This window comes from Elephas maximus, chromosome 7, assembly GCF_024166365.1.
Source record: "Elephas maximus indicus isolate mEleMax1 chromosome 7, mEleMax1 primary haplotype, whole genome shotgun sequence".
Lineage (NCBI taxonomy): Eukaryota > Metazoa > Chordata > Mammalia > Proboscidea > Elephantidae > Elephas > Elephas maximus.
In genome coordinates this window covers 89,732,269-89,750,491 of record NC_064825.1, presented here as the reverse complement: position 1 = coordinate 89,750,491, position 18,223 = coordinate 89,732,269, and the positions used below count along the sequence as shown (strand labels likewise).

Here is an 18,223-nt window from a genome sequence, read left to right as displayed (position 1 = left end):
CTTGAAGCTCAATAAAAATTAAAAAAAAAAAAAAAAAGAATTGGATGGGAGCCTTCAGCCTCATGTGGAGTGGCTTTTCCTTCAGGTCACTTGGACTCAATAGGGCACCAGAATTTTCAATCTACACCAACAGGCAGACCATGAGACCCAAGGATCTTGAACCAACAGGGAGGGCTCAAGGCCAGTGAGGCCAGAGCAAAAGAAGAGAGACCAACTTGAGCTCCCATTTCTATAGTGTGGTTTTAACATTAGGCAGGGCTGAGCTCAACCCAGCCCTGGCCACTGGCCAGCTGGGTGACCCCAGCAAGCACCGCACCTCTGTTTTCCTCATCTTAAAAAAAAAAAAGGCGGGGGGGGGGGAATAGTAAGAACTACCTCTCAAAGTCATTATGAAAAAAACTGAGGCAAGACAGCTCAGTAACCCTAGCACAATGGTTATAAATGTGTGACTCCCTCTTCTCTGTTCCCAAAGAACTACCCCATGAGCACCCAGAGTCTCACTAGCACAGCAGCAAGAAAAGGGCTCTGGAGGCAGGCAGCCTGGATAGAAATATTTACTCTACCACTTGTTAGCTGTGTGACTATGGGCAAGTTACTTAACCTCTCTGTGTCTCAGTTGCCTCATCCTTAAAATGGGGATAAATAAGTAATTCCCTCATAGAATTTTTTAAATTGTGTTAAGTATATATATAGCAAAGTATTTGCCGTTTCCACATTTTTTACATGTACAATTCAGTGACACTAATTACCTTCGTCATGTCATACAACCATCACCACTATCCATTTCTAAGTTTTTCCACCACCCTTAATAGAAACTCAGTGCCCCATAAGCAATGACTCCCTCCCTCCACCCCACGTCTGGTAGCCACCAATAAACTGTGGTCTCTACACATTTGGAAACCTGGATGCTGCAGTGGTTAAGTGCTATGGCCGCTAACCAAAAGGTCGGCAGTCCCATTCCACCAGGTGCTCCTTGGAAACTCTATGGGGCACTTCTACTTTGTCCTACAGGGTTGCTGTGAGTCGGAATCGACTCAACAGCAGTGGGTATGGTTTCTATACATTTGCCTCTTCTAGAGATTGCCTATAAGTGGGATCATACAATATTTGCTCTTTTGTGTTCTTCATGGAATTTTTGTGAGAATTTAATGTGAGTAATGAAAGGAACAGACCTGGCACATAGATAATAGAGCCCACACTTAGGCTCTGTACGCTCCACAGGTTTTAATCCATTTAATTCACACGACAATCCAATAAGAGATGTATTATTTTTTGCCCATTTTACAGATGAGCTAACTGAGAGGCTGGGATGTTAAATAAGCTTTCCAGACTGGGCCAGCTAGCAAATGGCAACTGGGGATTCAAATCTAGGATGCCTGCTTCCAGAATCTGTTCTCTTATCCACTATGTTATGATAATCATCCCAATTACTGTTACTGTTATTACCATGTGATTGAGACACGGGAAGGAGGATAGGCTAGACATTCTAAAATGCATCATTCTTTCTTCTGCCCCTCTTTCTTCATCTCCAGTCCTTCATCTGCCCCCACCATCCTTCATTTTTAGTCCCCATTTCTTTTCTTCCAACCAACATCCATAACACAGTTTTTATAAGCTTAGTGTTTGATATCAGCCAAGATCTCCACCCCAATCACATTTAATGTGAGGGTTAAATTTAATTAGAGTCAAATTCCTCTTTTATTTTGGTTTTATCTTGATCATCCCTTTTATCCACTGGTCAAGAAGACTATAATTCCATATACAGGCGCTCAGAGATGCCGTATTATACCTTTAGGACTACGAGAAAAACAGAGCTTGTTGTCATGCACACCCACTGCCATTTTTCATTTTTAAATATTTGAGCCAATGGAACAGAGAAAAACATAATTTCTCCAACAGACTCTTTTCTAAAAATAATACCAGAATATTCTGTTTTTCTTTGAAAACCTCTCCATGGAAAAGAGTGTGTCTGTGCATGCAGACACAAACATTGGATGCCTCTCAGAAGCCAGTGACAAGATCAGAAAGGGCCAGCAACAGAGGACATGGTGTATAGGACTCACGCAATCCCCTAGAAACCAAGGAGGAAAAGGGGAGATCACACAATTTTAGAGCTGAAAGGAATCTCAAAGACCATGTAATCCAGTTATTTACCAGCTCTTTTAAGTACAAGTTCTTTTGTTCAAATGAAATCTTACCCAGAAGATTTATAGAAAAGCTGAGATGCGCTTACGAATCAGGGAGGAGGAGTCTGGACCCTAACCCCCTCACTCCCCATCCTCTGGCCCACATATGCCCTCATGAGGGCTCCAGGGAACCCCTGTGATTTCGGGACACAGTTTGAAAATCATTATTCTAATCCAATCTCCTCCTTTTATCACTGGGGATAATGAAGCCCAGAGAAGCCACCTGACTTGCCTGAGGTCACACAGCAGATCAGTGGTATAAATAAATGGTCTTCTTATCTTTCTTCAACAATTTTTCCATGATGACACCCTGGGCCCTCTAATGAACTGCCTTTTGTTCCTCTAGAGTGTAAGTTTGTTTGTATTTGTATGTTTGTACACATGCCCAGTGTTCTCCAGAAAACCTAACCAACCAGTCCCTGCTCTCACTTTAAAGCTCCGAGTCTGTAGTTTAGACGCAAATTCTCAGCTGCCCAAGAGAATTGGAAGCTCAGGTCAACAAGGCATAGGGTTATAAATGCTGTCCCATGGATGGCTTGGGACATTGTATTTCACAGCCTAAATTAGATCAAGTGTCTGCTTTTCACAGGGAACCACTACAAAGAGGGTAGGCCTCAGTGAGGCACCTGAGAGCTGGCATCCACCTTGGGCCCCTTGTCTATCAGCTTTGGACACTAGACTGGGCCACTAAGCCACTCCGTTTCTCCATCCATGAAACGGGGGAGGGACAAGGGAGAAAAGTATGATGCAGCCCATTATATCCGAAGATGGTAGAAGTTGAGTTAATGTTTCTAGTGCCCTATTATGGATTGGGTTTTATTATGGATTGACACAGTAGCTGCAACAGTGAGCTCAAGCATAACAACGATTGTAAGGATGGCGCAGGACTGGGTAGTGTTTTGTTCTGTTGTGCACAGGGTCGCTATGAGTCGGAACTGACTCGACGGCAGCCAACAACAACAATTAGTCCTCTGAGTCAAAATGTCAAAGAAAGGCCCAACATTCATTCTAGGTGGCTGTTCCCTTCACCTGGTCAGTAGGAGGAAGGTTGGAAGACATAATACAGATGGGGGTTTCTAATTACTCTGCTCTATCGCTTAAAATCCTATGATCATCATAGCTAACAGAGGGTTTACTCAGTGCTTTACGTGCATAAGCCAGTTGCTGTCCAGCCGACTCCAACTCATGGCTACACCATGTGTGTCAGAGTAGAACTGTGTTCCATAGGGTTTTCAATGGCTGATTTTTTTGGAAGTAGATTGCCAGGCCTTTCTTCCACTATACCTCTGGGTGGACTTGAACCTCCAACCTTCCAGTTAGGTGCCAAGCATGTTAACTGTTTATAATCTCATGTGATCCTGACAACAGCCTGTGGCTCAGTACTAAAATTTGCATTTGACCAGTGAGGCTCAGACAAGCTAGTTAACTTGATCCAGGTGATACAGCTAGAAAAATGGTGGGCCCAGAATTTGAATGCAGAGCCACCTAGTTGCACAACTCATGTTTGTAACCACTGCCCGATACTGCCCTTTTTCCTTGCCACACAAGAAAGAGGGAAAATGATGTGATAGATAAAAGGGCAGGACCCCGCCAGCCCAGGAGGGACGCAGCACAGACAAGCACTAGGATGAGATTTCTGCGTTGCCCCTGCAGCTTGCACAGAAGAATTCCCCAGCAAACGCAAAACCCCGAGAAGCTCCCAGAGGCAAGAATTCCCGGCTTGTTTACTGAGTCCCCTGGGCTGGGGGTGGTGAGCTGGGCACAAAAGCAGGATAAAGGTAAACTTTCTGCATGTGAGAACCATTCCCCCCCTCCAAGGAGCCATGCCACACTGTATGTCACCGTCATCAAAGGGGCTGTGCATAAACCTGAAAAACCAAACGGACCTGTCTGTAGGTGTTACTTATATCACAAGGCTACAGGTGCCTTTATTTCCACTGTACGCTGATGCAGGGAGCTCCTGCCTGCCTTCTCTTGCCTTGAAACCTCCTCTTTGGACCTAGCCACCGCTCTCACGTAAGCACCTTTTCTTTGCTCTTTTGGTGGATTGTAAGTGGTATCAGGGCTCAGAGGCTCAGGCTGGGGCCTGGGTCTGTGTGTCTGTCTCCAGCTGCAGAGTGATAGCCCCTCGCTGCGTCCTTCAGGCACCTGCCTCTGGGGAGCTGTTTGGCTTGGATTTAATGGCTAGCCTGACAGAAAGAAACATTTTTGCCTTCTCTGGCTGTGTGGCCACCCTCCCCACCCTTACCAGTTCCCACTCCCTAAAGATCCCTTAACTAAGCCAAGGGGACTAAAAGAGAATGCCTACAGGCACTCTCCCTTCCAGCTCTCTTGAGGAAGGGAAGCTGGATGTTTACCCACACAGAGATTCTGCTTAAGCCCACCAGCCCCTGGATTAACTCCTTCTTTTCCAGTCTGCCTGTTTTACTGCCCCCTTGGTACAAAGAAGATAGCCATCTTATTAGAGTTTGGGGCATTTTTGAGGAATTCATCTGTGCAAAAGAGTTTAAAAGAAACCCATTTTGCTCTTTCTCACCACCTCAGAAAAGAATGCTTCCAGAAAAGCAATGGTTAGGGTTTTTCCACTGAATTCTCGGACCTTGTCAAAGACTGCAGTGCGTGGGGAGCCTATGGGTTCGCCCTCTGCTGGCAGCAACTAGTGGTACATGTTCCCTTCTTCCAGCTGAAGCCAGGAACCCACATTTGGATGTGGTGAGACTTTTACAACTTAGAAAGGATGCCAGAGATCATTGGGTACAGCCTCTTCATTTTACAGATGAGGAAAACTGAGGCCCTAAAAGGTTAAGTGATTGAAGGAGACAGCTTGATGTTTTAGTCTAGTTCAAAGACCCAGGGAGAGGGGTTGTTTGCCTGTCTGAGTAAAAGCTTAATTATTTTGTCCTCATGTTCTCCAAGGGAATGTTTTTCATGATTCAGGGTATTCTTCTTGCTGGAGTCCCACGTTTTGAGTATCTTCCCTTCGTAGCAGACTTCTAGATACGTTGATGATAATTGATTTTTCCCTCTGGGACAGGAATGAGCATATGCATTGCCCCAGTCCTCTGCATATATTATCCGGTTTTATGAACTTATAGGCATATTCTGATGATGGTGTGTTAAAAATCCCCATTTTACAGATGAGGAAACTGGAGCTCAGAGGATTGTGAGTTTTTATGTGCCACACCTTGTATGAAAAATCAAAAGAATTTCAGCAGACCGAATAGCAAGAGATTTGCCCCACAACACTTGCCTTGTGGGTGGCAGAGCCAGGATTTAACCCCCAGTGGGTCTACACCCTGGTGGCATAGCGGTTAAGAGCTACGGCTGCTAATCGAAGGTTTGGCTCTTCAAATTCACCAAGCGCTCCGTGGAAACTCTTTGGGGCAGTTCTACTCTGTCCTACATGGTTGCCGAGAGTCGGAATCGACTTGAGGGCAATAAGCTGGTGTTTTTTGTTTTGTTTTGTTTTTGGATCTAATCCAGAGCCGGTGAACTCTGCATTAAAGCCCGCAGTGAGCTCTCCATGGCACACCCTCCATGGGTCTTTGTGGCACCGTCAGAAAAACAGCTGAAAACAAACAAGCAAAACTCCCTACAAGCTGAGGGAAAATGAGGACTCACTTGACAAGACCTCAGTGAGTCCATGCCCACAGCTGCTTGGGTTTCTCCGAGAAGAACAAACACTCAAGGACCCAACCCACAATTCTTTCACAGCAAGTGTTGAAATACTCCATTGGGTTTTCCTCAATGTGTCCCTTCTTAGGGAGATCCAACGGGTAAGAAATACAGCCTGTCTTGCCCTCATAGCTCAGGGCCCAGTGAACATTCACTGCTGAGGCAACACCATTTTTTTTTTCCCCAATGCTGCTGAACCGAAGGTGGGATCAGGGAAGGCCTTCCTTGGCCTGCTTTTCCATGCTTTGCGACCTCCCGGTCTTGTTCTGCTCAGTGATGTTTTGGTGCATGAACAGCCAATGTGTAGATGCTTAATTAGGTGAGTTTTTGGTCACATGCCCAGACTGAAGTCGATGATCCCCACCAGGGTCAGGAAGGAATTTTCCTCCTCTGGCAAACTGGCCAAGGCTGGGTGGTTTGCTCCTTCCCCTCTCTCTGGAAGGCTGAGCAGAGCTACCTCATTGCTCAGGCCATGGGCAGAGCACCTGTCGTTGCTGCCTCTGACTCCTGTGGGGTTGAGAAGCCCACAGACCTGCCCCTCTGACCGGGTGGACCCCTCCCTGTGCACACATGGTGAGTGCGCTGGCTCTGAGAAGGGCTAGGAAGCCACTGGAGGCATCCGGAGACCTCAGCTATCCATGCCGTCGTTGTCTCACTCCCCAAAGGTATCCGCAGCCAGGCTTTCTCATGGAAGGGATCCAGAGGATTTCTCCAAGTTGTGTTAATCGTCTTTGATCTTTTCCTACTTACCAGGCAGCTGGAAAGGTGAACATTTTGGGGAAACTGATTCCAACAGCCTTGGGTCTGTTGGTGGACAGTGAGTGAGGGTCCAGAGTGTTTAAGAGGTCTGGTGAGGCCAGACAAAGAATGCCCGGAGACCACGGCTCTCCCAAAACTCTCACGCCCAATGGGGGAGAAGGTGATTGGCATAAAGAAAAGGAAAAGAGAATCGGGGAGGTTTTTCAGAGCTGAAAGTTGAATCTGTGATTGGATTTTACTCCAGTTTGGTGGACTTGCTTGTCCACATCTCCAAAAAGAGCCAATATATATGCATATGTGTATGTGAGCATATGTTGGGATGTGTTGGCTGAGTGGGTGGATCCCTGCAGATCATGGACCTTGGGCAGACTGTCGAGCTCATCTTGTCTGTGTCCTCATCTAGTGGGTGAACAACTGAGGCTTGGAAAGTTGCAAAAGGCAGAATCATGACTCCCAGCACAGTGCTCTTTCCAAGATGACAAGCCAGGTAGCCCCTTGACAAATGAAAAGCGTGAACAGAATGGCAGGCCAAGGGCCCTTGCTAGATATCCCCTTCTTGTCCTGCTGCTAGAAGCCCTGGTGGCATAGTGGTTAAGTGCTGTGTCTGCTAACCAAAAGGTTGGCAGTTCAAGTCCACCACGCACTCCTTGGAAACCCTCTGTCTTTTAGGGTCGCTATGAGTCGGAATCAACTCAACAGCAGTGGGTTTGGTTTTTTTTTTTTTTGGTTCTGCTGCTGACTTTTGGGCTAACCCTGTGCTTCTGAATCTTTTTTCATTATTGTCCCCCGAAGGAGCCTTTGGAGTCCCAAGGTGACACAAACAGTTAAGTGCTCATCTACTAATCCAAAAATTGGTGGTTGAAACCCACCCAGAGTTGCCTCAGAAGAAAGGCCTAGTGATCTACTTCTTAAAAATCACAGCCATTGAGAGGCCTGTGGTGCGCAGTTCTACCCCGACACACATGGGGTCACCAGGAATCAAAATCAGCTGGAGGGCAACAGGGTTTTGTTTTGTTTTTAAGGAGTCTTTTGAGATATTTTATTCCAAATCATCTCTCCCCTCAAAATGTTAATACCATAGATACACTTTATGTCCGTTTATGTACCCAGGGGAGGACCACAAAACCTTGTCATATATGAGATCGGATCCCCTAAGAACCGATTTTTGCCCCCTGGAACACAATATCACCTCTATTGAGAATGCACGGTCTAACCCCAGGCCAGTGCCTTCATGTGGCTGCGCCTCAACGTCCTTGCTAAGAAATGGGGCCCCAAACAGCTGCTCTGACCCACCTACCCTGCTCTGCCTACATTAAAGAAATCTGTAAGGGCTAAAATGTTCGATTATTGCAAGGACCTCAGAGGGCCTGAAGAAGAGGGGTTACTGAACACAAAGCAGACATTATTCCTGAGCTCTCACGCCTCATGTGTGCTGGCTAAGTGGCCAAGGTCTTTTGTGGGAAGCCCTGAGTTAATAACACCCCCTTCTGCTACAAGAGCAAAAGAAGAAAAAAGTCCTCGGCTTTTAGAAAAGACATTTTTCCAAATAGCAAGAAATAATTACAGAAGGAAAATAGCCCATTGTACACCTGAGTGAGCCCTTTAAGAAAACTTAATGGATATAATTTGCCACAGAAGGAATTACCAAAGGGGATCAGCTACGGCGTTCTGTACAGCACTGGGGAGATTTCAGATCTAGTGAGGAGGCTGGTCTAAAGAGAAGAAAACAACCGGTAAAGGAGGAAAATACCCTATTGATCAAAAATTTTTCTCATTTTTAAAATGATCGTATTCCATTTATCAAAGGATTTCCGAGAGCTATTTGTCAGGCACAGGTGAGGAAGATCTCACTCTTATTGTTGAATTTTGTTTTGGGAAGAATTTTTATTGCCACTGAAGACATGGGAACTGTTTCCTGCTTTCTTCCATTCATGGTCTACCTTTCATTTGTCCAAACCCACCAAGTGAAGGCCATGTCAGAAGCCTGCCATCCTTTTCCTTGGTTTTCTGAGCCTTCTGGACCACAGGAAAATGAGGGGGTTTTTACCCTTACCCCCCACTTAAGAGAGCTTTTCTGCAATCCAGTCCAAAAAGCAGAAGTGGCTATGGGCTCCAGGGGCCCTTCCCTCCCTCATAAACTCCAGCCCCATCCCTTTTCATCCTGCCTCCCAAACCCAAAACCCACTACTGTCAAGTCGATTCTGACTTGTAGCGACCCTATAGGACAGAGTAGAACTGCCTCATACAGTTTCCAAGGCTGTAAATCTTTACGGAAGCAGACTGCCATGTCTTTCTCCCACAGAGGCACTGGCAGGTTCAAACCTTTTGGTTAGCAGCTGAGCCCCTTAACCACTGTGCCACCAGGGCTCATTTCCTGCCTCCTGCTCAGGATCTAAAGCCATCCAATCTGTGGGAAAATCAGAGCCCAGACCCAGACAGCCCTGACCTCTGGCTGATATGGCTCCCAGTGGGGAGGAGATCCAAGGCCCCGATAACCTGCTGGGCGTGTTAACCCTCTCAGGGCTTCAGGAAGGAGACTTGCTATTGGGGTCTGGTTACTTTTGGGGGATAGCCCAGAAAGGATGCCTAAGTCTGAGAATTCAAATGTGGTTATTATTTATGTCAGGAGCACGGTTCCCGTGCAAATCTGGTGGTGGTGATGATGATGATGGCAAAGATTTGTATCCGAGGCCCACCAGGGATTAGCAAACATCTCCAGGAGTTGGTCTTTGGTTCTCGAATCGCACAATCTTGACTTCTCTTAGTACTGAGGTTCCATGTGATATTTAAGTGTGTCTGGGGTGTGTCCGTGGTAGTTGTGACTGTGAGTGTCTTTAGAAAGAGAAGTAGATGGGTCAAGAGTCAGAAAACTTGGAACCTTTCTACAACTTAAGGAGTCCCTGGGTGTTGCAAACAGTTAATGCACTTAGCTGCTAACCAAAAGGTTGGAGGTTTGAGTCTGCTCAGAGGTGCCTTGGAAGAAAGGCATGGTGATCTACTTCCAAAAATCAGCCATTGAAAACCCTGTGGAGCACAATTCTACACATGGGGCCGCCATGAGTCGGAATCGACTCCATGGCAACTGGTTGTCTGCACCTTAGTTCTGCTATCTACTGGCTGTATGACCGTGAGCAAGTTACTCAAACTCCCGGGGCCTCCACTTTTTCAGCTGTAAAATGGCGGGGGTGAGGAGAATCTAGACTTACTCAGTATCTTCCAGCATGTGGTGCTCCCACCACTGGTGATACACATGAGATGAATCTGGTCAGGGGTTGGCAAACTTTTTCTTAAAAGGGCCAGATGGTAAGTATTTTAGGATTTGAGAGCCAAAAGGCAAAATCAAGGATATTACGTAGTGTTTACATAACCAGTTAAGATGTAACCTTCAAAAATGTAGAACCATTTCTAGCTGGAGACGGCACGAGAACAGGCGGCAGGCCAGATTTGGCCTACAGCCCTTATTTAGATGGTTCATGGATGAACAATTTTTATTTAAATTCATATACATTTATTTTACGTATGTTAAAAGAATACTGAATTCCCATTTTACAGTAGTATAGTTTTCTTTTAAGTAAGTGTACTTACGTTAAAACAAAAAGGGAGTTGATTTTTTAAAAAAATATATTAAGTGTGTGGATTGAATGAAAATTATCCTGGTGGTAGGAAATGACTGAAGTTTGAAGAACGCTGGACTAGATGATTGATAAGCTCCTGACCAATCTTAAAATCCCATCCTTTTAATATCCCAAGAGGAGTCCCTGAGTGGTACAAATGGTTAATGTGCTCAGGTGCTTATCAAAAGGTTAGAGGTTCAAATTCACCCAGAGGCTCCCCAGAAGACAGGCCTGGTGATCCACTTCTAGAAGACAAGCCATTGAAAATCATGTGGAGCACAGTTCTACTCTGACACACATGGGGTCGCCATGTGTCAGAATCGACTTGACAGCAACTGGTTTAGTTTTTTAATATCCCAAAACCCAGATTGCAGTCTTTGCTGTGACACTTACCAGCCGTGTGATCTTGAGCTGCCATGTCCTTTTTTGCAAAATAGGGGTAGAGCCACCCTATCTCATTACCTTACTATAAGAATCAAAGAAGATAAATGGTGTGAACAGATTTTTTTAATCCACCAAACATGGATTCATTTTCTCCATATCATGTAAATATGGAAAGCTGCAAAGAGGTGGTTTGATGACGAGATTGGCCTAGGCAAGGATGAGTGTGAACGGTCTCAGTGCCACTCTCTTCTTCCTGACACCTTCCTCTGAAGTTTCCACCTTGCCAATGTGTGCAGGAAACAGAGCGCAGCAATTAGAATCATGGGCTTTTGAAACAGACAAACCTCAGTCCCCACCCAAACTCCACCACCTACCAGTTGGGCGGTTTGAAAAAATGTTACCTGGAATCTCAGCGCCTCCATCCCTCATCTGTAAAATAGGATCACACCTGTGCCTACCTGAGAGCCATTGTTCTGAGGAGACCATGAATAATGAACATAAAGTACTGAAGCAATTAGCTTGGAGCCCAAAGTAAAGTAAGCACTCAATTAGCGCTAGCTATAATTTCATGAGGAACCCCTGGTGGCGTATTGGTTAAGTGCTACGGCACTTAACTTCATGGGTTCACACTCTCTTATCTCAAATCTTACAGCCAGGTGTGCTGCAGAATTCAGAATTCTTCACATATAAGGAAAGTGTGATACAGTATATATGACACAGAATGCAGAATATAACCACGGGGTCTAGGACAGCTCCAAACAAAAACCAATTCCAACTCATAGCGACCCTACAGGTCAGAGCAGAACTACCCCCACAGGGTTTCCAAGGAGCGGCTGGTAGATTCAAACTGCCAACCTTTTGGTTAGCAGCTGAGCTCTTAACCACTGTACCACCAGGGCTCCCACACATCAATATTTCTGTAGTTCTTCCTATGGATATTCACTAAATGAAATAGATTAAGCTGTAATTAACCTCACCTCAATTCAGGACTGATTTTTTTTCTGGGAAATAAGTTTGGACCAAACACACATACATGTACACACACTCTCTCTCTTTCTGGTTTTGGAGCTTTCAGATTTCATAATTGTGCATAAGATTTTTTCATATGTAACAATTCTTACCCTGTTTTCAGGAGCATATTGTTAGACATTATAAACCAGAGTTTGGGTGGCCAGGTGTGAGTGAATATGAAACGTAAATAAAGAGGCAATATTACAGAATAGAGCCAGGTAGCACAGTGGTTAAGAGCTTGGCTGCTAACCAAAAGGTCAGCAGTTCGAGTCCACCAGCTGCTCCTTGTAAACCCTACAGGGCAGTTCTACTCTGTCCTATAGGGTCACTATGAGTCAGAAATAACTCGATGGCAACGGGTTTAGGTTTTGTTTTGTTTTGTTGGTATTACATAGTAAGAGGCTTGATCCTCAAATCCCAGCTCCGCCATTTACAAGCTATGTTAAGTTGGGCAATTGTCTCAACCCCTCCGGACCTCAGTTTTCTCCTCTATAAAATGGATGTAGAGGTGCAAACCTCACAGGGTGTGGCAAGGGTTAAATGAGGTCCTAAATGGACAGCATTGAAACGAGTGCCTGGTTCATAGTTGGCAGCATGTAAGTATTTGCTGTCCTTATTAAAACCCAAGTGTTGCCCTGCAGGGGCTTCTGCTCAGTGTTGGCTCTCGGGAGCCAGTGGCCCCAAGCCTCCTTACAGCCTCTTCTGCTATTGCAGGGTGATGTTGGACTCCGTGACACACAGCACCTTCCTGCCCAACGCGTCCTTCTGTGACCCCCTGATGTCGTGGACAGATCTGTTCAGCAATGAAGAGTATTATCCTGCCTTTGACCATCAAACAGGTGGGTACGCCTGGAGGAGTTCATCTGAGGGCAGGTGGGACAGGATTGGGCAGGAGGTGGTGCTGGCCTCGGTCAGATGACAAGCTGGAAATACCAGCCCTTCACCAGTGTTTAGGACAGAGGGCCGGGGGAGGGCTGAGCCAGCAGGAAGGGCAGTCTCTGCAGAGAGGACAGCACTAGAATCCTCATGCCAACCTCTTGCCTCCTCTGTGGCCTTGGGCCATTCAACTAACCTCTCTGAGCCTCATTTTGCTAACAGGTAAAATGAGGAAATAAAGCCAATCTCTCGAGGTCCCTGGGTGGCACAAATGGTTGAGCACTCAACTACCAGCCAAAAAGTTGGCAATTCAAACCCACCCAAAGGTGTCTCAGAAGATAGGCCTGGTGATCTGCTCCCAGAAGATCACAGCCTTGAAAACCCTGTGGAGCAATTCTATGCTGACCACGTAGAATCGTCCTAAGTCAGAACTAAAACTGCCCCATAGAGTTTCCAAGGAGCACCTGGCGGATTTGAACTGCTGACCCTTTGGTTAGCAGCCGTAGCACTTAACCACTACAACACCAGGGTTTCCAAGTCAGAACTAGTCAATGGCAACTAACAACAACAACTTGGGGTTATAATGATACTTAAATAACATAAATAACATAGTGGGAAGAAAGTCCTTAGCCCAGAGCCCAGGACACTGTGGGGGCTTGATCACCGTGGTATTACTAACATTTATGGAGTGCTAGCTATGTGCCAGATGTATGCCAAGTACCCATTTCAGCCTTACAAAAGAAAGGCATGATAATTATCTCCATTTTATAGATGAAGAAATTGAGGCACAGAGAGGTTAAGTCACTTCCTCAAGATCACACAGTTAGTTAAGTTCCAAGGTAAGTTGAAGGAGCCTTGGCGGTGCAATGGTTGGAACCCAGCAGCCACTCCATGTGAGAAAGTTGTGACAGTCTGCTTCCGTAAGATGTACAGCCTTGGAACCCCTGCGAGGCAGTTCTGCTCTATCCTATAGGGTCGTTATGAGTCGGAATTGACTTGATGGCAATGGATAAGCAAGTTGACTTCAGCACCTGTACTCTTAACAACTATTCTATGTGGTCATCTTACAAATGATGAAATACTTAGGTTATCAATAGTAATGTTATTATTATTCTCTGAGCTTCTATTTCCTCATCTCTAGAGCAGGAATGATAAGAGTCACTGTGAGGATGAGGAAACTCTGGTGGCATAGTGATTAAGAGTTCAGCTGCTAATCAAAAAGTCAGCCGTTTGAATCCATCAGGTGCTCCTTGGAAACCCTATGGGGCAGTTCTACTCTGTTCTATAGGTTCGCCATGAGTCGGAATCAACCGGTTTTCGGGTAAGGATGAAGGGAGACAACGTGTATAAAATATATAGCCTGGCATAAAGCAAGTACTCAATATACGAGTCCTCATGCTGTCCGCCAGGCCTCCCTCCCCACACTTCTTCCTCTCTCTCGGCCATTGTCTCCCCCTGAGAAGGAAGCATGGTGCCTTGTGCAAATGCCATGTCAGAAAGAGGCCAGCCGAGCTTTGCCCCAGAAACCCTCTGTGGGCCTCTGTCCCCTGTCTGCTTGGGTAACTGCATATCACAGCAAACCTGGCTGACTTCTGGGCCTGACAGGTGCATGCCCGAAGGTGGTGTTGCAAGGGCTAATTCAGCTGTCATCCTCCTGGAGCTTAACCCTGTGCACCCCAGCCCTGTCGGAGCCCTCAGTTAGGGTCACAGGCAGGCAGCTTCCAGGAGACACCAAGCCTCCAAGGACAACATGAAATGTCATCACCACCAGGAAGCCCCTGCCTCCTGGGCCAGGGCTGGGGGTGCACAGATTTAAGGCCATTACCCATACAACTATCCACTATGATCCCCACCACCACCGCACACACATATACACACCCCTAAAGTGTCCATGTGATTGCACTTGGACTTGAATCATACAGATACATATTATAATTTCCCAGTAGGCTAAGAAAAACTTCCTTTCCCAGAAATATATAAGAAATGTACTCAGTCTTCTCCTTGTGCTGTTTGGTGGTTGTTGTTAGGTGTCATCTAGTCAATTCTGACTCCTAGCAATCCTGTAGGACAGAGTAGAACTGTCCCCTAGGGTTTCCAAGGCTGTAATCTTTATAAAACAGACTGCTGCATCTTTCTCCCTCGGAGCTCCTGGTGGGTTCAAACCAATGGCCTCTCAGTTAGCAGCCAAGTGCTTAATCATTGTGCCACCAGGGCTCCTTCCCTATTTTGTTAAAACCCAAATCAAACCCATTGCCATCAAGTCGATTCCAACTCATAGCGACCCTATAGAACAGAGTAGAACTGCCCCATAGGGTTTTCAAGGAGCAGCTAGTGGATTTGAATTTCTGGCGTTTTGGTTAGCAGCCCAGTGCTTAGCCACTGAGCCACCAAGGCTCCGTCCCTGTTTGGTTAGGAGGCTAAATTTGAAGAAGGAAAATGAAGGCTTTGGTGTCTCCTTCCTTCCATCCATGTGTCCCAGGATGGTGGGGCCCAGCTCCCTGTCCTCTCCCCACTGGTGCAAAAGGCCCAGGCCTCTTCTAACCCAGACCTGTCATCCTAGGAGCCCCCTCTTTCTGCCACTTTCTGGGAGGCAGTTGAGGCATTAGAGGGAGCAGATGGCCTCGACTGCCTGCCCTGTGCTGTGCCCTAGGCAGTGAGCAGCAGCTTCTGTGATTGTCAAGAGCTCAGAGTTTGAGCCAGGCTTCCTAAAAGGGAAGTCTAGCTTTGACACATTAATAGTTGTGCCATCTTAACCTCCGGTGTCCCAATTCTCTCATCTGTAAAATGGGAATAAGAAGAATGCCTACCTCATAGGGTTGTTAGGAGGATGAACGAGTTAATATATATGAAGCATTTTAACATGGCCTGGCACATGGCAAGCACACCCAAGTGTTTGCTTAAAACTGAAGGATTAACAGAGGTGATCACCAATAAGGTTGCCAATGTGTTTTAAAAATCTGACAAACCGTTAGAGAAGCAAACACAACTTTCTCCATCTGAGGCCTCCAGGTTTCCATCGCTGTGATGAGGGGGTTGGACCAGTTCATTTCTAGGATGCCTTCCAGAAGCTTCTCTGATTCCAGCCAACCCTTGAGAGAATAGAAACTCCCACCAAGTCTTGTATCCAATTAAAATAAAATATCCTCCAGAAGTTTCCAGGTTCCAAATGTTCTGTTAGAGACGAGCCAGGCTTTTGACCTGCCACCTGGCTATTCTGGATTTCAGATGAAGCTGTGTGTCTCTGACCTTGTAAAGGTCAGAATGGGGCATGAAAAGTCAGTCTTGAGTGAGCTCCTCTCCAGGAGCTGCCAGGCACTGGGTGAGCCTCAGAGTCCTGTTAGTGGGAGGAACACCCGGCAGTGGCGGTGCCTTCTGTCCTTTCAGGACAGGGACGTTGCCACCTAGAGAGGCAGCCATGGGTCTGAGTTTCTGCAAAGGCCTCTCTGAGGTGTGAGGTGACAGCCGGATTTGCCTCTGGAAGTGGGCTGCAAACTCCCTGTGCTCGCTGGCCACTGCACTCTGAGACTTCTAAGGGGCTCAGCCTTCCCTCAGGAAACTCCATCTTGAATTCAGAGCCTCCCCCAGTGTGTGCCCCAATGGGAGCTTTCTGTTGGAGTCTGGGTTCAAGGGCTGCTGTGGCCACGTAGCAGCCACGTGACCTCAGCAGGCTTGTTTGTTTTACGTGAGGTCTCTGAGATCTACCTTCCTTTGCTATAACTGTATCTGCCTCCTAGAGGTGGGAGAATTAAACGTTATTCCGCATATTAAAAAAACAACAACAAACAAACACGTTGCCCTTGAGTCAATTCCTATTCATATTGACCCTATCAGACAGAGTAGAACTGCCCCATAGGGTTTCCAAGGAGGGGCTGTTGTATTCAACCTACCAATCTTTTGGTTAGCAGCTGAATGCCTAACCAAGGCTCTGCATATTAAGTGTTTGGTAAAGAGCCCCGGTCTTGCTAGGGGCTCACTGTAGCCAGGAGCGCCTCATGCCTGCAGTTTGGATGGAAAACATTTTTCTCTCTGTCTCTTCATTTTTCATATTGGATAAAAGCCACACTGGTCTCAATTCCAGTTCTGAACTTTTGACAGTGTAGATACTTTGAGACCAATAGAAGGGAAAGGGAAAAAGAAATGATGTGCCCATTAGACAAATCATGTCGACAAAAGGGCAGGGAGGAATACTTAACCTATTTAGGAAAAACAGCTGTTCTCAGAAAACGTTTCCAATGGCATTAGCAGAGTCCTGCTGAATCTGTGCCTTGGGTGTGCTAACCACAAAGGACTCTGACCTGCTCTTTGAAGCAGGACTTCTGCCTGGCTGCACTGCAGACTGGGAGGTGGACGGTCCCAGATTGCAAAATACTCTAGAATTTCATTAACTCACCCTGGCCCTCCCTTCAGTTGTTTCAAAATAAAGAATTACAAATACTGGAATATTTATCAAAGTGAGGTGGCTGCATATTTTTCACATGCATACGGTTACTTAAGGAAACACTTGTGGCGTAGTGGTTAAGTGCTACGGCTGCTAACCAAGAGGTCAGCAGTTCGAATCCACCAGGTGCTCCTCGGAAACTCTATGGGACAGTTCTACTCTGTCCTATAGGGTCGCTATGAGTCGGAATCGACTCGAAGGCAGCGGGTTTTATGGTTACTTAAAAAGGTTATTCTCCAAACAAGTTCCAGTAGGCAACCTGTATGACAAGTCCTTGAGTATCCTGACATCATTCCTACTTCCTGGAGCTTCACACCTGTACATTTGCACAACTGCACACCTGTATACCTACACACCTGGACATCCACACATCATACACACCTCTCCACACCACCCAGCACACAGTACCTTGTTTAGATTTTGTCTGCAGCAAAAGTTCCTAGATAGGGATAGCTCTAGAGGTTCCTGTGAAATCCCTCAGGGGCCAGCACAGAAGCAGGGTGGAGTGGCCATTGAGAAGGGTAGGCTCCAGCCCTCCACTCTCAAGCAAGGCTCCTCTACTTTATCTCTGGAGGCAGTACAGCATAGTGGTTATTAAGGCTTGGCAGTGGGAGCTAGAACACACCTATATGATCTGCTTCTTGCTCTTCCCACTTACCGTGTGAAGTGGGAAAAAGGGATCTAACCCCTCCGTGCCTGTTTCTTCGTTTGTAAAATAAGCAACATAATAGATGACTTCATAAGCATTGTGTTCAGGATAACATACGAAAACACAAAGTATTTGGCATGAGATCTAGCACATACTAAATTCTCAATAAATATGTCAGCTATTATTACATAAGGAATTTCCCAACAAGTTTATTTGAAGAAAGAGCCTTTTTTTAATTAAAAAAAAGGGGGGGGTACAAAAACTGCTTATCTTTGGTATTAATATCCAGAAGATCAGGGAGAAGCATTTGAGTCCCACGTGGGCTTTTCTAAACAAGAGTCACATGCTGGGCATGGAAGTTTGAGCGCAGGTGCAGGGGAGAGAGTCTAAGAATTTCTCAATCCAAACCAAAGAAAGATGAAATCATCTGAAAGTCTGAGGTGAGCCCTGTGGCAGCCGTCATGTCCCCAAAGCACCTGCATATGGAGATCTCACCCTCACCTTTTGCCACCTGTAGCCTCTTCTAAGTATCTAAGCCTCTGGGCCGCCATGGCCCCAAGACTGCTGGACTTTGCTTTCTCTGCCCCTTTCTAAGTCCACTCTCCAAAGGCCACGTCGCTTTGCAGATACA

At 46.2% G+C, this 18,223-nt stretch overlaps 1 protein-coding gene across 3 annotated transcripts in view; it reads left to right on the top strand.

Moving 5' to 3' along the window:
* The first annotated feature begins 4,088 nt into the window (after positions 1 to 4,088).
* Positions 4,089 to 18,223, top strand: part of ELF5 (E74 like ETS transcription factor 5) — a 32,709-nt gene continuing 18,574 nt past the window's right edge. The window contains exons 1-2 of one of the 3 annotated variants that reach the window (XM_049889429.1): positions 4,089 to 4,202; positions 12,344 to 12,468. In XM_049889429.1, coding sequence (XP_049745386.1) covers positions 12,348 to 12,468 — 121 coding nt within the window. In that variant the 5' untranslated portion in view covers positions 4,089 to 4,202; positions 12,344 to 12,347. The other 2 variants (XM_049889430.1, XM_049889431.1) reach the window with 2 other exon arrangements.